The sequence below is a fragment of the Gasterosteus aculeatus genome, chromosome 2 (assembly GCF_964276395.1).
Source record: "Gasterosteus aculeatus chromosome 2, fGasAcu3.hap1.1, whole genome shotgun sequence".
In the NCBI taxonomy this organism is placed as follows: domain Eukaryota; kingdom Metazoa; phylum Chordata; class Actinopteri; order Perciformes; family Gasterosteidae; genus Gasterosteus; species Gasterosteus aculeatus.
The window spans coordinates 14,534,376-14,556,517 of record NC_135689.1 but is presented as its reverse complement, the minus strand read 5'-3'; the positions used below and the strand labels follow the sequence as shown (position 1 = coordinate 14,556,517).

Sequence of the window (22,142 nt, the reverse complement as noted above, 5' to 3'; positions counted from 1 at the left end):
TCAATCCGTATAGGACAACATAATCCTTCAGTTTATCAGAACAAATTCAAATTTTTATCTCAGATTAATGTGGATTCAAAGTAAAGCATTTTTATTCGAAAGTTATTATATAACTACATTTTTTTCTATTGCATAAAAATCAACGAAACATCATTATATAAGTTTCATTTATTTATTTATTTCCACAATTGATGCACGTACGTGTACGTCTCGAACAGTTGCGTAGAATGACGCAGAACCCACAAACCCGGAAGTAGAGCATCAGCTGTAAACAAAGCTGTGGAAGCTGTTAAGTTAAAGATGGTGTACGTGTCTAACGGTGAGTGGCTTGTCCTGTGCCTTCAACAGTTTTCTGATTTCGAGAGAAAATAGACAGCGCTATCTGTCGTATTGACGTACCTTACTTTTTCCAGTGAAACTATACCACTTCAACATGAAATGTGTAGTTGCCGTGGAGCTTTAAGCTGCATAAAGCTAACAGTTAGCATATTAGCAGTTAGCCTAATTAGCTACGGAGCAGGAAGAACATCTGATTTAAACAAGCACGGTTTTTTTTTTACAAGGGAATACCTACTGGCGGCTCGTCTGTCGCTCAGCATATAGTTCCACTAATAGTAGCTAGAGGGCTAACGTGATGTCAAACGTTAGGCGATGAAAAGTGTGTTGTGGCTCGTTCAGGAGTTCTGATGAGCCGCTTGTCTGTATGTTTAAACCATTAACTGGCAAATTGAGGAAGGAAACGTGGTCTTGATTGTGAATGCCAGTTCACGATGTTTTCCATTAAGTGAACCCTGATTTCTCACCCGCCGCTGTCCGTCTCTCTCAGGTCAGGTTCTGGACAGCAGGTCCCAGTCGCCATGGAGACTGTCCTTTCTGGTCGATCTCTTCTGGGGAGCAGTGGATTTTATCGGCCTGTTGTAAGTGTTGTATGTTGTATGATAGTTTTTCGTATTGTTTGCTGTACTGCTTTGAGCTAAAGTGTCTCTCGGCTTTGTTCTCAAGCCGAAAGTACAGTGATGCTTTTTGTACACCCTCATGACACCACACTGATCTCCTTTTGTCCTCTTGGCAGTTTTAAGACAATACTTCACCCCGACATGACGAAGGATGGAAAATCTGGTGCGTCCCGCTTCAGTGACGGCAGAGGGTAGGCCCAGTCATTTCCCTACTCTCACTAACACCGGGACATGTTCCCCCAGTGTTCCCCTCCCTTCAGTTCAAGTTTTTGAATAATTAAATTGGGAGAGGATGAGACAAACTAGACTAGTCGATGGCCCGTTTCAAGACCTCCATCCTCATTTTATGTCCCTGCTTCTCCGTCACTTGTTTTCACAGTCCTCCAGGTCCCCCTGGTGGCAGAAGGCGGATGGGGAGAATTAACCATGGTGCAGGTCCCTCTGCCCCACCAATGGGCGGCGGAGGATGAGGAAGGTAAGGATTTCTTTTTAAATGAACCCTTGGAACTTCTATTTATAGAAGCTGTATAACATGGTAGGTGTCCTAAAAAACACGTTTTGTTAAATGCCTCTCATATCTGGAGATGTGAAGATCTAACTGCTCCATTGTACAACCCTCGCTTCTCTCTAGGTAAACGCCTACACATTCAGTGTAGGCGTGGGGCCTCGCACAGTGTCCACGTGCTGAGACCGTAAAGATGATGTCACAGTGCTGATGTCACAGTGCTGAGGCCCCCCTTCATCGGCTGCCGCTGCGACGAGCAGTTTCTTGACGCTTTTCTGGGAATTCCTACACGTAGGGGCCAGAGAGGCCGATGCAGCAGCTATCCACACCCCCCCACCCCCCCGGTACCCTCTTCCTCGAAATCACGAAGTTGATTGTCAATTTTTTGTATCTATGTTTAATTAAAAGGTGTAATGTTTAGACATGTTACTACTGAGTTTGCCATGTTCCATTAACATCACATTGTGTGACGACAGCACCGTGTTGACCTCCGCGGTAAGGACAAGTTGAGGTGGGATCCCTTTGACCCGGTTCTTAATACTTAAGTTAACTACTTAATATTCAAAGAAAAGGGGTATTGTCTTTGCAGAGTAAACTGGTGGCGCTTTCAACTTAAATGCCTGTTTGTCTTACGAGCATTGAGTTACTGGGTTTATAAATTGAGTTGCATTAAAGGCTATCTTGTGATTCAACCCAATATGTTCGTAACTCCAAATGCAACAATTATGTATCCAAGTTGGTTAGGTTTATTTACACACATCTGAAACAAGGCAACAGTTTCAATATTATTTACAAAATATAATTGAAGACTTTTAAAATTGAACAATAACTATCCGGGTTTCTATTGGATGACACAAAGTGAAGATGGTTTGTTTAAATTTCAACATGGCGTCAGCCGGACTATAATCTAAAAAAAAAAGGATTGCCCTGAACGCGCAGCTCCCGCTACACCTGCAGTGTGGACTCAGCGTTGCTTTCAAGTGTAATCGGTTTGGTTTCACCAGACAAAAGCAGCTCTCTCGCGGAGCATTCGGACCCCAAAGCGCTGCCACTCCCTCTGATGGATCCACATCTCCTGAGTGGTGTCCAGACACGCCAGCACTGCTCCGCCCTTCCACGATATGAGCCGAGGGTCCATGTCCTAGAGCACACGCATGTCAGTATATGTACACCAGAGGAGTTATGTATTGAATGTGCCCATTTCTACAGGGTGTATGTACAGTTTGTTCTGTAGCACCGATCTGAATCCCAAACCGTTGACTTGCATGGAATTATTTTTTAATGAAGCCGACTGAGCGGCATACAACTTTGCCCGATCTGTATCCGACTTGATGACCAGCGTAGTCTGCGTTACCTTTGGCCGCGTAATAACTTCCAGGTTGTCCACCAGCCTCCTGAAGGAAGGCGGCATTTTGTTGATAATGCGGTGAAGTAGAAACTCCTGAGCACCTTGAAACATGAGCCCTCCTCCCACTACCAGGATGGAGCTGTACATCTTGCGTTTGGTTTCGTCTGATGCTAAAAAGGAAATGAAATACAAGATGAGCTTACATGTGACACCTCGTAAACCTCCGGATGCCTTATTGTATGCGTCCCTCCTTACCACAGCAGTCGATGCTGTGCAGGATGGCCTTATCCAGGCCCAGGGCCTTGCTCTCAAACTGGCTCATGATGGCGGTCTTCCTGGAGAGGTGAGCAGACAGGGGCTCCTCCACCTCCCCGACCCCCATCAGGCACTCCCCCTGTGCAGGCCCAAACTCCGTCTCCCCTTTCATCCCTCCCCCGCCGCTGCCACTCCCACAGCTCCTGTTTAGGTCAGAGAGCTCGCCAGCTCCTCCCTGACTGCTCATCTCACCATCCAAACCGCCCCCAGGTCTGGACATACCCTTCCGGTCTGCAGCAGATTTGGAGGACTGGTGAAGAAAATGGGATAATAATCACACATATTCCAACGTGGAGAAGAAATAACTACTATATGATATCTGTGTTACTGAGTATTACCTGGTCCTGTTTGCTCTGTGTAGCCATCAGGTAGTGTTCATCATGAGGATCCTCGGAGTCTCCTTGGGAACGGTATTGAAGTGATGTCATCTTCTGACCTACGATGCCGAATGTGGTGGGGTAGAAAAGACCCATAGGTGCCTAACAGAGATATGAGGCAGAGAAGGAGGGGACGCAAATACGGCCGTGGATAATGAAGTACTTCCAGTTCACAAGCTTGTGACTGAACATTGGAAAATATCAAACTTAATTACCTGTAATTTTTCATCTCCCAGTCGAACCTGGTAGAGAAGAGCCGGGGCCTCTGGGAGACGTATCTGGAATTCGTGATCTTTTAGTCCGGATATGTCCTGTTAAGAATAAGTGGACGAAAGACACATTTAGTAATTCATCTGAATAACTACAGGTTTCTTGAAAAGGACTATGGTGACATAAAAAGACACTGTTCCCAAATACTTTAAAACAGACCCTCCCACCCCTCACATACTTGGTTAAGATGGCAGAAGGTCTCTTTCAGATGCTGTAGCAGCTGACAGTTCAGTCTGCTGGACAGCTGACAGTCTCTGTAAGGAAAGCCGGCTCTCTGCAGGAGCCAGAAGAACGTGCGGGTCACATCTGAGCCTCCATAAGCCAAACACAATCTGCAAAGTACAACAGACGGAAGATACCATGAAAATCTTTGTCTCCCTAAACTGACAGCATGTCATAACTAGACCAACTAGAGGGAATGCAAAACTATTATGAGGGAAGCAAACCTAATGCTTAATGGTAATGTCATTGTAAGGAAATGCAAAAACAAACAAACCAACCAGAAATTATCTATTTTCTCAAACATTATGTATTGTCATCTTGCGTGTGTCACAGTTGTGGAAAAGGGATCCCTGATATCTGCAATTTTAGTACATCATAGTAAAATAATAAATCAAATATAGACGTGGTTCTCAGTCCCACCTGGAGTTCCGATGGGACACGCCGTCCTCTACACAGCAAAGACTGGACTTCTGGTCTCCTACGTCCACCACACAAGCACTGCTCAACCCACTGCCAAATGTAGCACACACAGACTCCTGGTGCACGATGATCGCTGCGCGCCCAGACACACACACAAGCACAGAGCATGAGGCGATGCCAAGAGAGACAGCCTGCCTCGAATTTGCTATTGCAGGAGGATTAAATTGTTTATGTACATTTTAGTTGTGTATGCAGCCATACACTTAATACCTGAGAAGCCCATATTAAGCAGCAACATGTTGACGACTTCTTTGACGTGCTGCCTGTTACAGATGTCCGGGACCAGTAGGATGCATCGGTAATACTGTCAACAACCCACAAAGGCGACGCTTTAACGTGAGAAAACCAGATCTCCTTTTGTGATATTACGCGGGGCGCTTTCTCCTACCTTCAAGTCTTTGAGGGGAATCTCCAGTTGCTTTTGAATAACATGAGTCCAGATGGTCTCCAGGTCAGCCAGTACGGCGGTCAGCGAGCCTCCAGCGCCAGCGTGCACGTTAAGCTGACCTCTGACTATCGGCCAGTGGATGTTGTAACAGTCAGAAGGATTTACATGGAGAGCCTACACGGTGGTGGAGGGATTTAGAGAGGGAGAGCATGAGATGGATGAAACTAGGCACTACGGTATTAGACGTCTCATTTTACCAGACACGTGGACCGACCTCCTCTCCCACTAGATGATGGGGCTGGTGGGCTGTGTTGGTCCACTTCACCCTGGGGCTGCTCTCTAGTACTGCCGGACGGATCTGACAGTTATAAGCTCTGGCCTTTATTCACACAGGTACAAAAAAAAAAAAAAGATTCTTAAATGAATTCCTGCAGGTGAAAGCATGCGGTACTTGAGTTGTTCACCAAGCAGTAATTTACCTTTCATCATAAAAACTCCCCAATACAATTTAAATAATAATATATGCAGCAATTTTCTCTCTCTCATAATCCGCACCTGTTCAGCGGATACAGGTGTCCTCCTCACTCCGTTGGACATTTTCTTGGACCAGATGGCCTGGTCCACCATTTTAAGGCCGTTCTGTCTCTGCTCATTACTCTCTGCTTTCTGTCAAAAGGAAGAAGATGCAAACACACACATTACATTCATTTGAGGACAGTGGAATAAGACAAAGAATTAAATAGACGTATAAATCGCAGGAGGTGTGAAAGGCGGGAAAACAATTCGAAATTAATTATTGTCCCTCTGCGGCGGTGCCTTGGTCTACACATCATATTCTAAAGACTTAAAAACACTTGTTGTCTGGGAAAAAAAACTCCATAAACATCACAGAATTATTAGTTTAATCTGCAAAACTGAATTCCAATGAGCAGCAGAATGACAGCCAGGGCGAATCTGGTCAACTTACATTCAGACCATCTCTCAACAGCCAGGCATCTTCATACCGAGGCTGCCCGGTTTGTTTGTGTCTGCGTGCGATCACGTGGGGGAGGCCCACCGGGAGATTATCGGTCGCTCGGCCAATGCGCAGCGTCCTCGAACCAGGGTGGATGACAACTATAAAATTACTCTGTATTTGCTGGGAGAGAGGAGAGCACGCAAACAGAGGCAGGTGATCGACACAAAACAGCCACGTCGTGCACAACAGAACTAGAAATCATACAAGTGAAATGCGTGGAATTGTGCGATAACGGCCTCTGCTGGCTGAAGGTTCCTCACGCAGCGCGTGAAACTGGCTGCAGGGATTCCCGATCCCGCACAGCTGGAGTCCAGCACCGATGCACCGATGCTTGTTCGCTGTCAGTCTCGGGACCACTGAAACCCCGGACCGGAAAGCAGCTCACCTCCTGAAGCGGGTCCGGGATGACGGGAGGAGCGATGGGTCTTTTCACGCCGCGTTGTTGCTCTTTTTCTTTCTCCTTGTCTCGTTCCTTTTCTTTCTCCTTCCCGCTGTCCTGCTCTTTCTCCGCCTGAGTCATTGCTGGCGATAGATGCAGTCGACTGAGTCGATGGATGGTGATGAATATTGAGTCGCGACGTCTTTGCGCTTCACAACGGAGCACCTTAGAAAGTTGTGGAAGCAGTAGATTCTACTTCCGTGTTTGATCACGTGCTACAAGCCGGTGGTTTCTATTTGTCGAATGACATCTTTACTCTCTACTGCCTCTTGTGTGTGACGAAGGTACTCATCTGTCAACATATTAAAATTACTTTGTTTCTAATTTGCATGTAGTTACTTTAGCTTGAGTATGTAATATTTTGAGGAAATATATATAAAGGAAATATAATTTGAAAACGTTTTTACTCCGATACCAAACTGAAAAATAAGACTGTAGTGTTAGTTAACAATCAGCCACTAGGGACAAGGGAAAGCAATAGACTCGCAATGCTGTTTAGCTGAATTTGCAATGTAAACATGCATTTCTTTTAAAGAAAGAGACTCCAAAACAAAGCAATGCAAAATGCTTAGTTGAGATATCATTTTAATTCCGTGTGGCTGTTGAGCAATGATGCTGTAAAAACTCCACAGAACACTGACTACAATCCTGCAGACGTAATCATTTTTAGTACAAAAGTTTGCGTGACTCATCCCACACGGACGATAACAAAAAATAACAGAAACAAATTGCTCGGCCACACTTTTAACAAAGCCCCTGGTATTATGGGCCCCGTGGCCTATTTGCAGTAGGATAGTTCATTCATTCATTCTTTCCCTGACATGTGTGTATGAACCGTGAATTAATCCCGTTTAGGCTCACATGATGCAGGTCTATCTTGGCAGCCACCTCTATCTTTAATGCAAGGCAATTTAATAATTCCAAATGAAATACAGTAAATAAACAAAAACAATGCATGCATTATTTCTTAAAGCTATTACATAAACAAAGAAGAGGGAAATGGAGTATTCATCAGCTTACAATTTCTACAAAATGAAAATTATGCTGGATGATACACCTGGCATGTTTGAGGTGAAAAACAAAAACGGCGTTATTACAAAATAGAGTAACTCGTTACATTATGCAGTACTGGAAAATAAAAAGAAATTAATCAAGCGGTCTAAGCCTGTGTTTTGGTTAGCAAAATAATCAAAGTATACTGGAATAAAATAGATTCATGTAAATGCACTGTGGAAAGCGTAATAAAAACTCAGCTATAAACTATTCTGACCTGTTGGGGGAATCCACCACATGACCCATTACAAATCTTCAAATAATGGAAACCACAGATTTCAATGGTTCTGCCTCTCTGGAAATGTTTGGCTCGTGTCCTCCAATCTTTTTTATAGCTTCCCTTAACTTCCCTGTACACTTTTCCGTGTAGACGATCCTCGGTCGGAAGATTAAATCGGATATCTTGGCATCCTGATCCTTGCCGTGAAGACTCCTGCACAGCTTGGTCAAGTCCTTCATCAAACAAAAACTCCTGCAGGCACGCAGTTCAGGCGCGAGGTTGCGGGGCCTGTTGTCCTGCTCCTCGCTCAGCTGCACGACGCAGAACTTGGCCAAGTCTCTGGAACTCTTTGCGTGGCCCGCCACCATGTTGAGAATGAGGGGGTAAAGGTCCGGAGCTGAAGCTGGGATTGAAGGCTCTGGGAAGGTGTGATTGGGAGGACAGCGGCTGCTTCTTAGAGAGGACTGAGAGGAGAGAGTTGTCGTTGTTTTTTAAATCCCTCACAGCAACGACGAGTTAAAAGATGATATTCAATATTACACAGAAGGCACGATCTACCTTTGGGCAGACGATGAGGACCCTTTGGGCCGTCTTGACTTTTTCTGCCAACCAGCGCATTGGGCCCAGCTCTGCGATCTTCCTCTGTTGCCACATGTCCACGGCCACGCTGCATCCGCCGTACGACTGCAGGAACTCCACCAAGGCCACCACGGCCCCCTGGAAGGCTGGATCCTCAGCGGCGTACACCACAAGGACGGGCACGGGGGCCACGGGAGACGCGGGCAACTTTTTGAAACCCACGAAGGTGGCGACGTTTGCTCCATATCTTAAATCTGCAGAATAGAAATGGTTGGAAGCAGGGTTATCTTCAGCACGGCGCTTCACATTTCGCATAACCTGGAGGGGATTTCTGAACTTGTTTGTGGTGAGCTCACACTTGGTGCATTTCAGCACTTCCTTCATTCAATCTTCACATCTAGAGGAAGCATATTTTCTTTGCAACTAACGAGACGATTTGCTAAAGGCTGAGCGCCTTTGCAATGTGGCAAAGGTTGGGGGAAATTCTTGCAATTTTCCAGTATATAGACGTCATAGCTTTGTTACTGAGGACAGGTCCAACGCGTGTGCATCAGTCTTGATTTGAATACTCTCTCACAATTCTTAACTACATGTACAATTTATTTGCCTACAGAGCCTTCTTATAACTAAAGAGATGTTTAAAAATGGTTGTAGTTACACAATATGTAGCAGGAACTCAGGGTCATCAAACCGGCCAGTCCTCCAAAAATGGCCGAGGTAATGCTGGTGAAGTCGACATTACCAGGGACGGTTTCTTTTAACTCTACACAGACAGAGAAACGCAAATAAAACAATTTCACATTTTACTTAATGTAATTATATTTACATTATACTGTATTGCTTTAAGTAATTGTGCAGTCATATCTAAAAAGTTGATCTCAGCTTGCGTATAATATTTCAAAAATAAGTTTTGTTAAAGACAGAATTATCAATCACATCTCTTAATCTCACATCTTTTTACCATACATTACATACACACATTCATTACTAACCAACCTCTACTAACTATGAAGTCGACATTACCAGGGACAGCTTCTTTTAACTCTACACAGACAAACAAATACAAATGGAAACAATTCCCCATGTTACTGAATGTAATAATATTTACATTACATTGCAGTGCTTGAATGAATAGTGCAGTCATATATAAAGAGTATGTATTTTTACTATATGTTATATACGCACATTCAGTAGCAAAAAAAAGAGATTGCTAACCTGTAGCAACTGTGATTTGTTGTTGTTTTGGGGTAACACCTGCAAAAAAAGATTTTACTCTTTTAAAAATAACAATGTTAACAAAGTATTAAAAGGAAGTGGAGACATTTAATAAATCAAGGACTCACGCTGTTTTGGGCCGGGTATTTCGATTGAGACAGACTTATATGGCATGCTGCTTTCCCCTAGATGCATTGGCTGATTGGCAGCTTGGATGCTGTTTGAGCCCTTCTTTGCATTTACTAAATAATAAAACCATTTCTAGATTTGAAAAGACAACAGTTATTCCATTTACCTCCCTTAAGACGTGTACAAAATAAATGATCAACAAAGAAATGCAGTAGTCGAGACTCAATAACCTGCTTGGATCCACCGAGGTCTGCCTCTGCCAGAGCTGGTTTGTATTCACAGACGTGCGTGGATTCCCCCTGAATCACTATCCGGGTGCCGGTCAGATATTCAATACTAGCTGCAAACAGAGAGAAAATGTCCGACATTCTGCACAACTAAAGACAGTTTGCTCAAATAATAGATATACATTGTTAAAACCGCGTTGTCTCATCTCCTCATCTCAACTATTTCCACAAGTGCACACACACAAACATTAAGACACACACACACAAATTTGTCCATGTCCATGTCCATGTTAGTGTTGTGTCATGTTATGTTGGATTTCAACAATAACAGCAATTTACTGTTTCTCTACCATTAGTAAGCTGCGAGGTCAAACAAGCACAAGACAGATTACATTAAAATATGACTAAGAGGGTTTTAAAATTTATATTATTGTTCTCTTACAAGCTTGTTTTGTTGTAACAAAGGAACAGCTTCCATAAAGTCAGCTTATTATGATCATTATGATGATGCTCATCATTATTAGTATTATTAGTATTTAAGTTATAATCATTGTTATTGTTTTCTTTTAGTTATTGTTGTTCTTCCAGTTGTTTTGTTATTATTATTGTCAGTATTTTAAAGCAGCCAATGGGGAAATGGCCTCATCAGCTCTTTGAACTACTTTCACATGTTTAGTTCCAGGTCAGGGCATTATCTATAACATTATTATAAATTATATATATTATCTATAACAGAGCTCAGGAACCTGGAGATGGCAATACATGGTGTTGCTTTGTACAGCACACTAACTCTTAATAATAGTCCATGTTGGTTCCCATTCCCTTCATGCGTGTCTCCTCAGATTTAAACATGACCCTAAATGGTGATATGTTTGTCTACCATGGCAGGCATTGCCCAACACCTTGTTTGTTCTGGAGAACAAATTATTTTACATTTCCCACAATGCTTTAAATACAAATAATACTTCCGGCGATGTACTGCCGTAACATAATCTATAAGGGTCTTTTTATTCTAGATTGTGTGTGTGTGTACTATGCTAAACAAATTCAACATAAACATTTTTACATTTGATTTAGTACAGATTAAAGTCCTTTTGGCGAAAAGGAGGGGAGTTAAATCTCTGCTTTCATTTGCTCCAGATTGTATATCGACTGTTATGTTTCAAGTGGGGCGTCACGGTGGCGTGGTGGTTAGCACTGTCGCCTCACAGCAAGAAGGTCCTGGGTTCAACTCTGCCCAGTGGCCTTTCTGTGTGCAGTCTCATGTTCTCCCCGTGTCTGCATGGGTTCTCTCCAGGTTCTCCGGCTTCCTCTCACAGTCCAAAGACATGCTCTGGGGATCAGGTTAATTGGGGACTCTAAATTGCCCGTAGGTGTATGAATGTGAGTGTGAATGGTTGTATGTCTCTGTGTAGCCCTGCGATTGGCTGGCGACCAATCCAGGGTGTACCCTGTCTATCGCCCGAAGCTGGCTGGGATGGACTCCAGCCCCCCGCTCAAAGTGGTTTGACGATGGATGGATGGATGGATGTTTCAAGTGTTGCATCTCACCATCAATGTTGATTGCCCAACTTATGTTCATTTGTATCTCTTCATCAGTGACTGGCGCCACTTTCAGGTCCACCAGGACAGACGGAGCTTTATCACTGAAGGAAGGGAGCTCTGGAAAAACAAACAATGGTGCTATTATGTTTGGCCCATATTGGTATTGTCTGAAATGTAATCAGATGCTGTCAGATAATTCATCTGTTTAGTAGTATTGTATTTTTAGTTGTGTAATGCTCAATGTAAAAACATTCATATTCACAAGAACTTGGAATCGCCGTCTTCGGTACAGAATTAATTAAATATCAGGCAGACATTTCAAATGAATCATTTTTTCCCGTTTTCCCTTTAAACTGTATTAGTAACTGTGTCGTTGGTCTTTATTTATTTCTTATTCTATTGCTATGCTATTATACTATAACTATAGATAATGGAATTTCTACTTGAGTCATCCTGCTTTAGGATCCAAATATTACATTTTCATCCCAAAGACAGCTTTGAAAAATAAAACAAAATAACAGTACTAAAAAACAACAATATTAATTGGAAATAAAACACAAAGTGTCTTTAAAACCAGTGGAGGTCAGACCTCATCAACAGTATTAATAATAAAGGACATACCACATTCGCGACACTCCACTTGCTGCAAGAAATTCCAGAAATAGATTACTATATATACACATATTCACATCCCAAAAAAAGTTATTGTCTCGACAAATCGATAACTTACAATTTCTTGCGATGTCGCCTGTGTAGCGAGAGAGTAGAGCAAAATAAGTCCGACTGCCCACATCATGAACACCTGGTTTTGACCTGAAAGAACACAGAACATGATGTACAAGGAGATACTCGGGGGATACTTAAACCTCTGACTCACTGCCTCCCCTGCACGCGCTGAATTAATCCTCGGTGACTCGCTCGCTCGGTGTCGTTACGTCATGATACCAGTCATAGCGCTAAGCCCCGCCCACGGTGGTCCCCTAGCGGGTGCACGAGCCCACGCGCTTTAGTTTCACCAATAGTCCCACGCTCATAGGCTCCACGTTCACTGTGTAATAAAAAAAAGAAGGTAAGGTTATTTTCCTGCTCCCTCTGTCAGTTGTTCACCTCCGCCTCGGTCTTGAGCTGCGGCACCACCTCGGTTCATATTAGACATAGTTTGCAAGTTTTGCACTGAGTTAATGATATACCGTTACGCCCCGCTGCCAACTGCTGACGACGTAAATGGCGACGTTAAATAACGGTTGACTTAAAGTCCCCGGAGGGGGAAAAAAAGTATTTCTGCAACGCTGTCCCCATCGGCCCAAACAGTCCGGTGCCATTCCACCATGCACCTCAAACGTTCTTCTCAAGAACTCGGGGGCGTTGACGTGTTTTAATGAAGCAGAACCGCGTCTCGCTTGTGGCGTCACCCGTTACGCCGATAAACTAACGGCCTCCAATCACGTAACATTTTTAGCCTCGTTTCGAACTAACCCGTAACACCTGAGTTAGTGGAATTTGGAGGCGCGCGTCGGTGTCCCGCTCGCGGTGGGCGCGTGTGGCGTCTCTCGGGCTGTTTACCGACATGTCAGCTATTTGCTGATTCCACCTTATCGCGCTGCTGTGACGGTCCGGACCCACATATGTGCCTCCTGCACGAGAACACAACGCGTAGACTGATTAAACTAGACAAAGGCTTTCCTGTGGCTCCCCCGCACACAATCAGCACTGTTTATTTGTTGGCCCTGGTACCTGAGAGGAGACATTGTTCCACCTGGTTTAAAGACACAAGACTATTGGTCCAAATCAAATTTAAGCCTTTGGTACTTCCGCAAGGAAAAGTTATTAGAGAAACCTGAACTTAACTGAAGGGAATAAGCAACGTGCAGAGCGGGTCTGAATTGTGTTAGTCTCTAGTTAATATATCAACAGTTGTTCATTTAACCGCCCGTCATTTTAGAAATAAGAGTTGAGAAGGGCGAGGCGTGTCGCAAGTAATGATTAATAAAATATCAACTAAAAGAGGCCTTTTCCGTAACCCACATTTTGCATACTGAGTAGGACAATATAGAAATGACTGCTACTGTTGTGCGTTTCATTAGATCCTTTGCTTTCTGTCCCAGCTCCTGCTTGCCCACTCAAGTGAAACCCCTTAATGTGTGTTTACAGTGAATGAACAGAACCCTCCCGGAACCATGATGTTGTCTTTGGTCACGTCGGGTCAAACGGCAGCCCGGCGAATCGTGACTGCGACCCGGGGGACGCTTGTGAGGGGTGGCGGGTGTTTGCTTACCCATTTGCCAGAATCTGCCCTCAGGACCAAGAACACGGGCCGGTCCTTTTCCCAATCCGTCTTCAACCACTACCGGTGCTTTAGTGCCACGGCTGCCAACTGGAGAGCTTCGTCGCCTGCAGCCAATCAGAACACGCCGTCCTACAGTTATGTCATCGTTGGGGCAGGGTCGGCGGGCTGCGTCCTCGCCAACCGTCTCAGTGAGGACAGCCACGAGTCTGTGCTGCTGCTGGAGGCTGGGCCCAAGGACATGTTGCTAGGCAACCCGCAGTTGTCGTGGAAGATCCACATGCCGGCTGCGTTGATCTACAACCTCTGTGATGACAAGTACACTAGTCATCTGATTTCACAAATGCTTTGTTTACGGATGATGTATTGCTTCCAGTCAGACGCCATGCTGTATCTGTTTCCGTTTCATCCTGCAGGTACAACTGGTACTACCACACTTTACCCCAGGCTCACATGGGCGAGCGGGTGATGTACTGGCCGAGGGGCCGCGTCTGGGGCGGGTCCTCTTCCCTCAACGCCATGGTGTACATCCGCGGACACGCTGAAGACTACAACCGCTGGCAGAGGGAGGGGGCCGAGGGCTGGGATTACGAACACTGTCTGCCTTACTTTAGGAAAGCTCAGTGTCATGAGCAGGGAGAAAACAGGTACATTTTCCTTTCATCCGAATGCTCCGAACAGACTCCCAATGCTTCACTTACGAGAACACAAATTAAATGTCTTCTCATAAATAGTAAATATATACAGCGAAGTAGCGATGCTGGGAATTGAAATGATTAATGGCAATGCAGTACCGATCGTTGAATACCTTTACCTTGTTTCTATGGACCGATGTTTCATTTTGAAAGGGAAATGCTTTGTTTTCTGTCACATTAAATCCGCGCTTTATGTGTGTACTGTAGGTACCGGGGAGGCAGCGGACCTCTTCATGTGTCCAGAGGGAAGACCAACCATCCCCTTCACAGAGCTTTTATTGAGGCAGGGCAGCAGGCGGGATACCCTTTCACGGATGACATGAACGGGCTGCAACAGGAAGGCTTGGGCTGGATGGACATGACCATTTATAAAGGTTAAAGGAACCATGAACCTCTTTATCCAATAACCCTTGAGAACACTTTGCAGCCACAACGCTGTAGTCACACATCTCGAATACCAACTGTTATTGTCCATATATCTCTTCCCCTAATCTGTCCAGGAAAGAGGTGGAGTACAGCCAGCGCCTATCTGAGACCCGTTCTGGGTCGACCCAACCTGAAGGCAGAGGTGCGCTGCCTGACCACCAAGATCCTGTTTGATGGCAAGCGGGCCGTGGGTGTAGAATACACACAGAAAGGACAGACGAAAAGGGTAAGATGGAGATGCTGCTGCAAAGACTTGTAATGAATTTGACATAGAGACTTCTCATAACATTTTTCTGCTTTCTCCTCAGGTTTTTGCAGATAAAGAGGTGATTATAAGCGGAGGAGCTATTAACTCTCCTCAGCTTCTGATGCTGTCTGGGGTGGGAAACGCTGATGACCTGAAACCACTCGGTGTCTCTGTGGTTCAGCACCTACCAGGTACCTGAAACAAGAAAAAAATGAAAAACTCTTCCAAAAACCTGCTTAAATTCATTTTAGGATGCAGACACATCAAATACGATACGCAGTGACAGAGTGATACACTTACCACCGGGATTCTTGTCTGTGTTGTCTTTCAGGTGTTGGCAGTAACCTGCAGGATCATTTGGAGTTGTACATTCAGCATCAGTGCACTCAGCCCATCACGTTGTACAAGGCCCAGAAACCTTTCCACATGGTCAAGATTGGCCTTGAGTGGCTCACTCGGTTCACTGGTAACCAAAGGCACCCATACCTACATGTTATAACACACACATTATCCTTCATGTTCTAATAAACACACAATCTATGTGGGGTTTTTCATTGAACCTCAATGAGTATTATCGTGGGTTATGGACAGGTTAATACAAACTTGGAAAGTTTACATTTTGATTTTTTCAAACTATTACATCTACTTTCTATTGATAACGTTATTTTAATTTATTAGCTCTAAATTAAAATTCTGGCCAGATTCTGCACATTGTACCATTTACACGCAGAATGTTCGGATCTGTTTGCCGCCTTCTGTCAGTTACTGTGACGACACCGAGTCCAACCATCTAACTTACCGAGACAACTGTCCCGTAGGTTACGGAGCGTCGTCCCACCTGGAGAGCGGCGGGTTTATCCGCAGCCGACCACACGTCCCACACCCTGACATCCAGTTTCACTTCCTGCCCTCGCAGGTCATCGACCACGGCCGGGTTGCCTCCAAGATCGAGGCGTATCAGGTATGTGTTAAGGAAAGGGTGACTGTTCTATTTGCAGGTGGACAAGTTCACAGAGGCGCTTTTATTACACAAGTGGTTTTGGTTTGTCATCACATGGGTGTGTGGGTGTGTGTGTGTGGGAGCTGTCATGAGGGATTCATTTGATTTACAGCCATATGCCTGTCTCTGTGGGGGACTGCGTTTGTATTTTATCAACAGTGAGACAGATAGAATTCCGAAGTACTCCCCTATACTCTGAAAGCACGTCATATTCTGGAATATTTTGATATGACCCTTGCGTAACCAAAAGGAGCGTTTTTAGATGTGTGGCATTCCACAGAAAGCCTCACACAACAATAAACAGGAGCTGATAGGGAATTTCCTGAGAGGTGCCTCTGTGGCATAATTCTGGATAACTTTCAGGAGGAACTTGTTACGGGTTATGTACAGTGTGAAATATGGGTTTCATTTCAAGTGCTACAAAAAGCTTTGTCTTCTGTTTTTAGAGAATGGCCGGGTTTTATGAATGAGTTCATGTGTGCAGGAGCCACGAATGCCCAAAGCAATAATTCTGGAAATGCAATAAAGGGTAACTTTATCTTTTGCAACTACAAAAGAAAGTAAATAAGCTGTTTTTTAACCTAATTGTAAGCACAGTCTAAAAGCAGGTAACTTGACTTGTGTACTTTATTTTGCGGAATGTAACAATGTTTGAGAATGTGTTTTTTTCCGTCTTGCAGGGAAACGGTATTATAATACATGAGATAGTCTACATGAAGGAGGTCGTCCAGTAAAAATGTCTCACATAGTGTTTGTGTTTTAGGTCCATGTTGGACCGATGAGAAGCACCAGTAAGGGCTGGCTGAAGCTGAAGAGCGCCAACCCTTTGGATCACCCGATTCTCCAGCCAAACTACCTCTCCACCGGTAAGATCCAGCCTCTCGACGGTCTGCTACAAAACGGTTTTGAGAACTTCCCTGTTTCCTGAGAGCATTCTCTCTACGGGACCTGTTTGCTTCTGATTGTTGATATTCCATCCTTTGACACTTCCTTCTGATGGCTGATCTTTTTCTTGAGAGGATTGTTGTTATTTGAGATTTATCGTGTATTCATAATGATTTTGAAGTGTTGAGTGGAATGGAGCACTACTGATAACAAGCCGTTTTTTTTGACGTTTTTTTCTTCATCCTGTCAGACGTTGATGTGTGGGAGTTCAGGGAAAGCGTCAAACTCTCTAGAGAGATTTTTACCCAGAAGGCCTTCGACCCCTTCCGGGGTCCAGAAGTCTTGCCCGGTCCTCACGTCCAGTCAGATGCCGAAATCGACGCATTTGTTCGAGAAAAAGCCGACAGCGCTTATCATCCGTCCTGCACCTGCAAGATGGGGTCGCCATCCGATCCGCTGGCTGTCGTCGATTCCAGCGCGCGCGTCCTCGGGCTCGAGAACCTGCGCGTGGTCGACGCCTCCATCATGCCCAGCATCGTCAGCGGCAACCTGAACGCCCCGACCATCATGATGGCAGAGAAGGCGGCTGACATCATCAGAAGTCGCCCGGCTCTGGTTGACCCCGGGGTTCCCGTGTACCGACCCCCGACACTCGACACGCAGCGGTGAACAGGGAGCGAGTGAAGGGTGAAAACACGTGTTGTGTTGTCTTGTCAACACACCTGATTTAGGGCTGGTCTATGTTTTTTTTAATTTAAAACCATAATTGTATGTTGATTTTACCCGTTTATATGTGAAATTCAGTTTTTCAGTATTGCACTTAATGTCCTGACGAGGAAACAGTGGAACTTTGTTTTTAATAACGATGTTACCCTTATGTAATGATTTCCATTGTAAGCTTGAAGCTAATGTGATGATTGTTAAAAATGTAGAATGTCCACCCCCCCTAAAAGCTGCGGCTGAAAGCTCCAGCTGTGTGCTGGTGCTGCAGGAGCAGTGGACTTTGCTTCAAGGCCACGGGGGAAAATAATGAAGAATTTAGTCTAAAACCTGACAGGCTGAAACGCTGTCTAAATTCCAACGAATTCTGAGTCAATGGAAAGATGTTAGCAGCAGAAGCTGTTCTAATCAGATTAAGGTCATTTAAAACAGGTTTTGTAGCAGACTCCGCAGGATAGGACTTGTACTATTAACCATTATAGCTCACAGCTTGTAGTTCAGGACGCTCTGGCAGCTGTTTAATCGTAGCAGGAGTACCAGCAAATGGTAATTGAGAATATCTGCCTAGCGTTGTGTCAAAATACTAGACACAAAAAAAGCTGTCACAGTCACTTTTATTCATACTTTCTTTCTAATTGTATCATGGATATTCACAAATAGTACTTTGAAGAGAATCGCATATAAGTAATCGGATCAGACAGCTGAGCCTGTAAAATCATTGTGTTTTTATCTGTGTGTGAATCACTGAAGTATCTTGATGATTAGGTGCCTTTACTCAGTTCCAGCAGGACTGATGCACATACATGTTGAGCACATTTAAGAATCAGCCTCATGAACAATCTAAAGTATTAATTAATCAAAGTAACATGTCTGTATAGGTGCTAGAAGGAATACAAATTGTGTCTTACTAAACTTTGCACTACGCTATTAAGTGTCTTCACGTGAAATGCAGTGTGTGCTGTATTACATGGATCTAATGAAGGAGAAAGACTTTGTGAAAGTAGAATGATTGTGGAAGTTCATCCAGCCTCTATGTCTTAATGTTTCTACACTTAATTGTAAACAAACACTAGAACCTGTCCTGACCTCGTGCCCATGACTTTATTCAGTGATCCTTATAAAATGTCTCAACAGGTTCATTGTCAAGAAATAAAATGTACAAAACAGGGATTTTGTTTTCCTTTGGTACAAAATCTATACGGTACTAGTACTTGTGCTACAGAGTAGATACTTATATATATTTTTAATTTCCATACAACAAATGAGTAGAAAGCAGAAGTCTTTACAAACACTATACAGATTGTATACATGTTATTATTTGATAGAAATGTGTTAAGCAGTGGAACAGTAAAAGTCTTCTTTGGGTACTTGTACTGTGAACAGGCAGCAGATGATCACGGTTACTTGGCCTTTACTGACTCAAAAATAAATCTGGACTGTACAAAGTCATGCTGGTCAATCATTTCCCAGTTAAGTCAATGACATCACTGAATGAACATTTCCTTTCCCATGTGCGTTTTGATTTAGTGATCATTAGTATGTTTCTCCCACTGGAGGAAGCATCACAATCCACTGCTGTCTGCATTCTTTCAGGTGGTTATGCAGCAAATTGACACATTTCCGCCTGCAGCGTGGGTGTAATATGGCTTTTAAAGTACCCTTAGTCACTCTAAAGTCAGTATCATCCAAAACTACAATATGTTGTAATCATAAAAACATAAACATAATCGTGTGACTAATTATTTTCGAACTTCACTGTCAATCATTCACCTGTCACTCATGTCACTGAGGTACTTGTATCAGACCATTTTTAAGAATTATAAATTTAGATCAATTACTGTTTAAATTAAAATGTGTCAAATGAATGCAGCTATATATATTAAAAACTTTTTTTCTAATAATTTTGGGGAAATACAGCCTTCGCAACAATTGCTCCGATACTGAGAAATTTGCGAAGGTAATGACATTGTTAGTTATTCTTAGATTATCACAATTTATATGCAGTTAGAAAACGTGTGAGTCATTTTTATCAGCTGTATTGGCCGCACAATCTGTGTGTCTGTATATCTGTAGAATGTGTACACGAGAAATAGTGTACTCTTCAGTAACTTACAAAAACAACGAATCTGCAATAATAATTGAATAGCGATGCAAATGCGCTTAATGATCCCTTGTTTGGGTTTTATTTTTTAAGAAGCCCTTTGATACACAAGACAAGTATTCAAATTCAGGGGGAGAAAAAGAAAAAGATTGGCTTTCCAAGTTTTGCAATAGTTGCCCCAAAGGCATTATTACAGTTGGCAGCGGTACAGAAACACAAGTTGGTGGTGGAGCAGATGTGAAGAACAGAACAGGTGAGAAATGTTGCCTCCCTTTAGTGTTTATATCTGCAGGGCTTCCAGTTTTACGTGTAAAAAGGTAACATTTCATTCCAGAAACAAAAATATACTGAATTAATAAAGAATCAGAAAAGCCACCATGTCGGTTTTGTCTTTTCAAATATACAATTTGACCTTTGTGTTGGAGACCTCTGTCATAACCTGACTCTTCATGAAACAGACACCAAGAGGCCCGAAGGAATTCCTTTCATTGCTGCTTAGCAGAAAAAACAAATTCAATGTTTTGAGATCCACAGAAAACTGAAGCAAAGCTGTTGAAAAGGCCGAGGCACACATGTCTACAGAGTGATGTCAGACAGATGTCGCAATTACTAAGAGTATAGTAGAAAAACATCTCCTTCACAGCTGTTTTTCATTCATGTTCTCAGTGTAAACACTTAAACATTTACTCACGTTGAAAATAGTATATAGTTTCACGCAGGTTTGAGAAAAGAGACTTTGCATATTTGGTAACAATGCAATGGTTTCTCCTCCCAGTCTTCAAGGGGATTTGATACAACTTGAGGAACGCTATGCAAAGAGTGACGTGGGCGTTCCGTTCTGTTGTTTCCTTTATTTTCAGGGGATTAAAAGTAACTACGTTAGGGAAAAATGGGTGCGAATGCAGTTTCTGCTGTTGGTGTAAAGGGGGGCGGGTATGTTTCTGTTATCAGTGTGCATGTGAGACAGAAGGATATGCCTGAGGACAAAGTCTGTTCTCGGTGATATGTGATTTCCATTTCAAGTCTAGTCCCAAAGACGAGCAACATTTAAACCTGAACCTAGAAATATAAATTATATGTAAAATAATTACACATAAAAAAATGTTGTTGTTTTTTAATCACCTTTGTGTTTTTGAGTCTGCTGCATTGAGGCCAAATTGTAATGTAAATAATGAAAATCATACATTTTACATATGTACATGAGATAAAACTCCAACAGAATACAGGGAACCTTGGAATCATCGGGTCACCAAAGACATTTTGCAGAACGACAAATGCCGCTCGTTCAGACAGCGGGGGGGAGGTGGGGAGGTGTAGGTGGGGGGTGGGGGGGGTGGGGTTCAGAACTTTGTTCAACTCTCGGCCTTCAAAGTTTAGTCAGAGAAAGCAGAAGTAAAACTGGGAAACAATTATACTCGATACGGATGCAAAAACCCTCATAAATTATTAAATTATTAAAGCCATCAAGGTTGTGGTTTTTTAGTCAAAATAATAAATTATATATATATATGAACCATGCCAGTATTTTACCAAACTGCCCGGCATTCGGCAGCTGGCGGCTGGCTTCGCGGGGCTAGCAGCTTATTTCGTTAATGAAGGGAATAAAAAAACACCCTTTGGGTGGGGGAGGTGTCCTGAACCCCTGCTAAATGACAGGCAGGCTGGTCTCAACATTTGCTGAATTTATCTCAGCACTTTTGTATTTCCTCCATTCCAATTCTGCACAGAAAGAGAAAACAAGGCACTTTGCTCTCTTGTCCGTCCGTCCGTGTTCCACATGTTCTGTCTACTGCAGGACGCTCCTGAGCGGGGACGACCCCTCGCGGTGGAATAGCAGAGTAGAAATTCAATTGAAAAAAACTAAAGGATCCCGCGTGAGCCGCTGCTATAGCGACGTGATGCATATCATCTCGTCTGCGAGGTCCTCCTCGCATTTCAGAGTCACGTAGGGCTCTTCGTCGCTGTAGTCGCGGATACTGCGGTCCCTAACGAGCGCGGGGGCACGCGGGTCCGAGCCGGCGCCGCCCGCCGCCCCGGCGTTGCCGTTATCCAGGCTCCCGTTCAGCAGGTTGCTGGCGGCGCTCTCCATCTCATCAATGGTCATCTCGCAGGCGTCTGCGATTTCGTTTTTGGTCGCCGTCACAAATTTGGGGTCCCTGGCGTATTTCCCCAGACCCTCAGAGATCAACACCTGAGGTCAAGGGACACAGAACCAGAGCACAGGAGAGAACTTGATTTGATGTTTTGGTGGCCGACTGAGGAACATCTGGATGCACTTTCATGCTATGTGGTCTTCAAGGAGGCGTCCAAAAACCTCCTAGCGTCCTCATGGGGGTCTCAGGTGCATAGAAGATATGATCTCATTGTAGCATATTCGGTTTAAAGACTACGTTGTTGGTCTGATGGTTGATATTATGATGAAGTTCAGACTGTATATTCTAATAAATGTAATAATAAAATCTAGATCTCAGAGATCAAAGGTGGAGATGTTTGGTACT

At 43.7% G+C, this 22,142-nt stretch overlaps 5 protein-coding genes across 37 annotated transcripts in view; 2 read left to right on the top strand and 3 right to left on the bottom strand.

Moving 5' to 3' along the window:
* The first annotated feature begins 162 nt into the window (after positions 1-162).
* selenok (selenoprotein K) lies at positions 163-1,890 on the top strand. 2 transcript variants are annotated; one of them, XM_078084747.1, is made up of 5 exons: positions 163-319; positions 827-917; positions 1,073-1,147; positions 1,336-1,431; positions 1,588-1,890. In XM_078084747.1, the coding sequence occupies exons 1-5, from the start codon at positions 301-303 to the stop codon at positions 1,589-1,591; spliced, it is 285 nt and encodes a 94-aa protein (XP_077940873.1). In that variant the 5' UTR covers positions 163-300; the 3' UTR covers positions 1,592-1,890. The 2 variants fall into 2 exon arrangements, with proteins under 2 accessions (XP_077940873.1, XP_040050394.1); XM_040194460.2 differs by lacking the exon at positions 1,588-1,890 and having other exon boundaries at positions 208-319; positions 1,336-1,435.
* Positions 1,891-2,184: 294 nt separating this feature from the next.
* Positions 2,185-6,610, bottom strand: actr8 (actin related protein 8). The gene is made up of 13 exons (XM_040194450.2): positions 6,265-6,610; positions 5,829-5,999; positions 5,417-5,527; positions 5,136-5,240; positions 4,862-5,035; positions 4,684-4,777; positions 4,414-4,546; positions 3,950-4,103; positions 3,717-3,812; positions 3,463-3,603; positions 3,065-3,374; positions 2,816-2,979; positions 2,185-2,602 (listed from the first exon to the last, which is right to left on the bottom strand). The coding sequence occupies exons 1-13, from the start codon at positions 6,397-6,399 to the stop codon at positions 2,459-2,461; spliced, it is 1,932 nt and encodes a 643-aa protein (XP_040050384.1). The 5' UTR covers positions 6,400-6,610; the 3' UTR covers positions 2,185-2,458.
* Positions 6,611-6,889: 279 nt separating this feature from the next.
* il17rb (interleukin 17 receptor B) lies at positions 6,890-12,966 on the bottom strand. Of its 8 annotated transcripts, none has more exons than XM_040194457.2 (11): positions 12,763-12,929; positions 12,017-12,099; positions 11,908-11,929; positions 11,293-11,403; positions 9,745-9,854; positions 9,514-9,646; positions 9,386-9,424; positions 9,167-9,214; positions 8,829-8,933; positions 8,150-8,424; positions 6,890-8,055 (listed from the first exon to the last, which is right to left on the bottom strand). In XM_040194457.2, exons 2-11 carry the CDS (start codon positions 12,080-12,082, stop codon positions 7,627-7,629), a joined length of 1,338 nt encoding a protein of 445 aa, XP_040050391.2. In that variant the 5' UTR covers positions 12,083-12,099; positions 12,763-12,929; the 3' UTR covers positions 6,890-7,626. The 8 variants fall into 8 exon arrangements, with proteins under 8 accessions (XP_040050391.2, XP_040050392.2, XP_077940869.1 ...); XM_040194458.2 differs by having other exon boundaries at positions 9,194-9,214; positions 12,763-12,885; XM_078084743.1 differs by lacking the exon at positions 12,763-12,929 and adding an exon at positions 12,477-12,759 and having other exon boundaries at positions 12,017-12,334.
* Positions 11,905-18,709, top strand: chdh (choline dehydrogenase). Its single transcript, XM_040194452.2, has 10 exons — positions 11,905-12,355; positions 13,438-13,888; positions 13,987-14,217; positions 14,473-14,639; positions 14,766-14,917; positions 15,000-15,129; positions 15,270-15,404; positions 15,757-15,899; positions 16,702-16,804; positions 17,074-18,709. Exons 2-10 carry the CDS (start codon positions 13,464-13,466, stop codon positions 17,490-17,492), a joined length of 1,905 nt encoding a protein of 634 aa, XP_040050386.2. The 5' UTR covers positions 11,905-12,355; positions 13,438-13,463; the 3' UTR covers positions 17,493-18,709.
* cacna1db (calcium channel, voltage-dependent, L type, alpha 1D subunit, b) overlaps positions 18,626-22,142 on the bottom strand; it is a 61,389-nt gene continuing 57,872 nt past the window's right edge. For 18 of the 25 annotated variants that reach the window (XM_040194407.2, XM_040194410.2, XM_040194415.2 and 15 more), the window contains one exon: positions 18,626-21,835. In XM_040194407.2, the coding sequence (XP_040050341.2) occupies positions 21,530-21,835 (306 nt within the window). In that variant the 3' untranslated portion in view covers positions 18,626-21,529. The remainder of the gene's footprint in view (positions 21,836-22,142) is intronic. The other 7 variants (XM_040194431.2, XM_040194429.2, XM_040194427.2 and 4 more) reach the window with 1 other exon arrangement.

Coding starts and splice junctions, on each gene's coding strand:
- actr8 (XM_040194450.2), bottom strand. CDS start 6,399: ATGACTCAGGCGGAGAAAGAGCAGGACAGCGGGAAGGAGAAAGAAAAG. Junction 6,000..6,264: donor TCCCGGACCCGCTTCAGGAG/GTGAGCTGCTTT, acceptor CCTCTCTCCCAG/CAAATACAGAGTAATTTTAT. Junction 2,980..3,064: donor GCACAGCATCGACTGCTGTG/GTAAGGAGGGAC, acceptor TTTCCTTTTTAG/CATCAGACGAAACCAAACGC.
- il17rb (XM_078084743.1), bottom strand. CDS start 12,118: ATGTTCTGTGTTCTTTCAGGTCAAAACCAGGTGTTCATGATGTGGGCA. Junction 9,425..9,513: donor AATACCCGGCCCAAAACAGC/GTGAGTCCTTGA, acceptor CTTTTTTTGCAG/GTGTTACCCCAAAACAACAA. Junction 8,056..8,149: donor TCCTCATCGTCTGCCCAAAG/GTAGATCGTGCC, acceptor CTCTCCTCTCAG/TCCTCTCTAAGAAGCAGCCG.
- chdh (XM_040194452.2), top strand. CDS start 13,464: ATGATGTTGTCTTTGGTCACGTCGGGTCAAACGGCAGCCCGGCGAATC. Junction 14,218..14,472: donor CATGAGCAGGGAGAAAACAG/GTACATTTTCCT, acceptor TGTGTACTGTAG/GTACCGGGGAGGCAGCGGAC. Junction 15,405..15,756: donor GTGGCTCACTCGGTTCACTG/GTAACCAAAGGC, acceptor ACTGTCCCGTAG/GTTACGGAGCGTCGTCCCAC.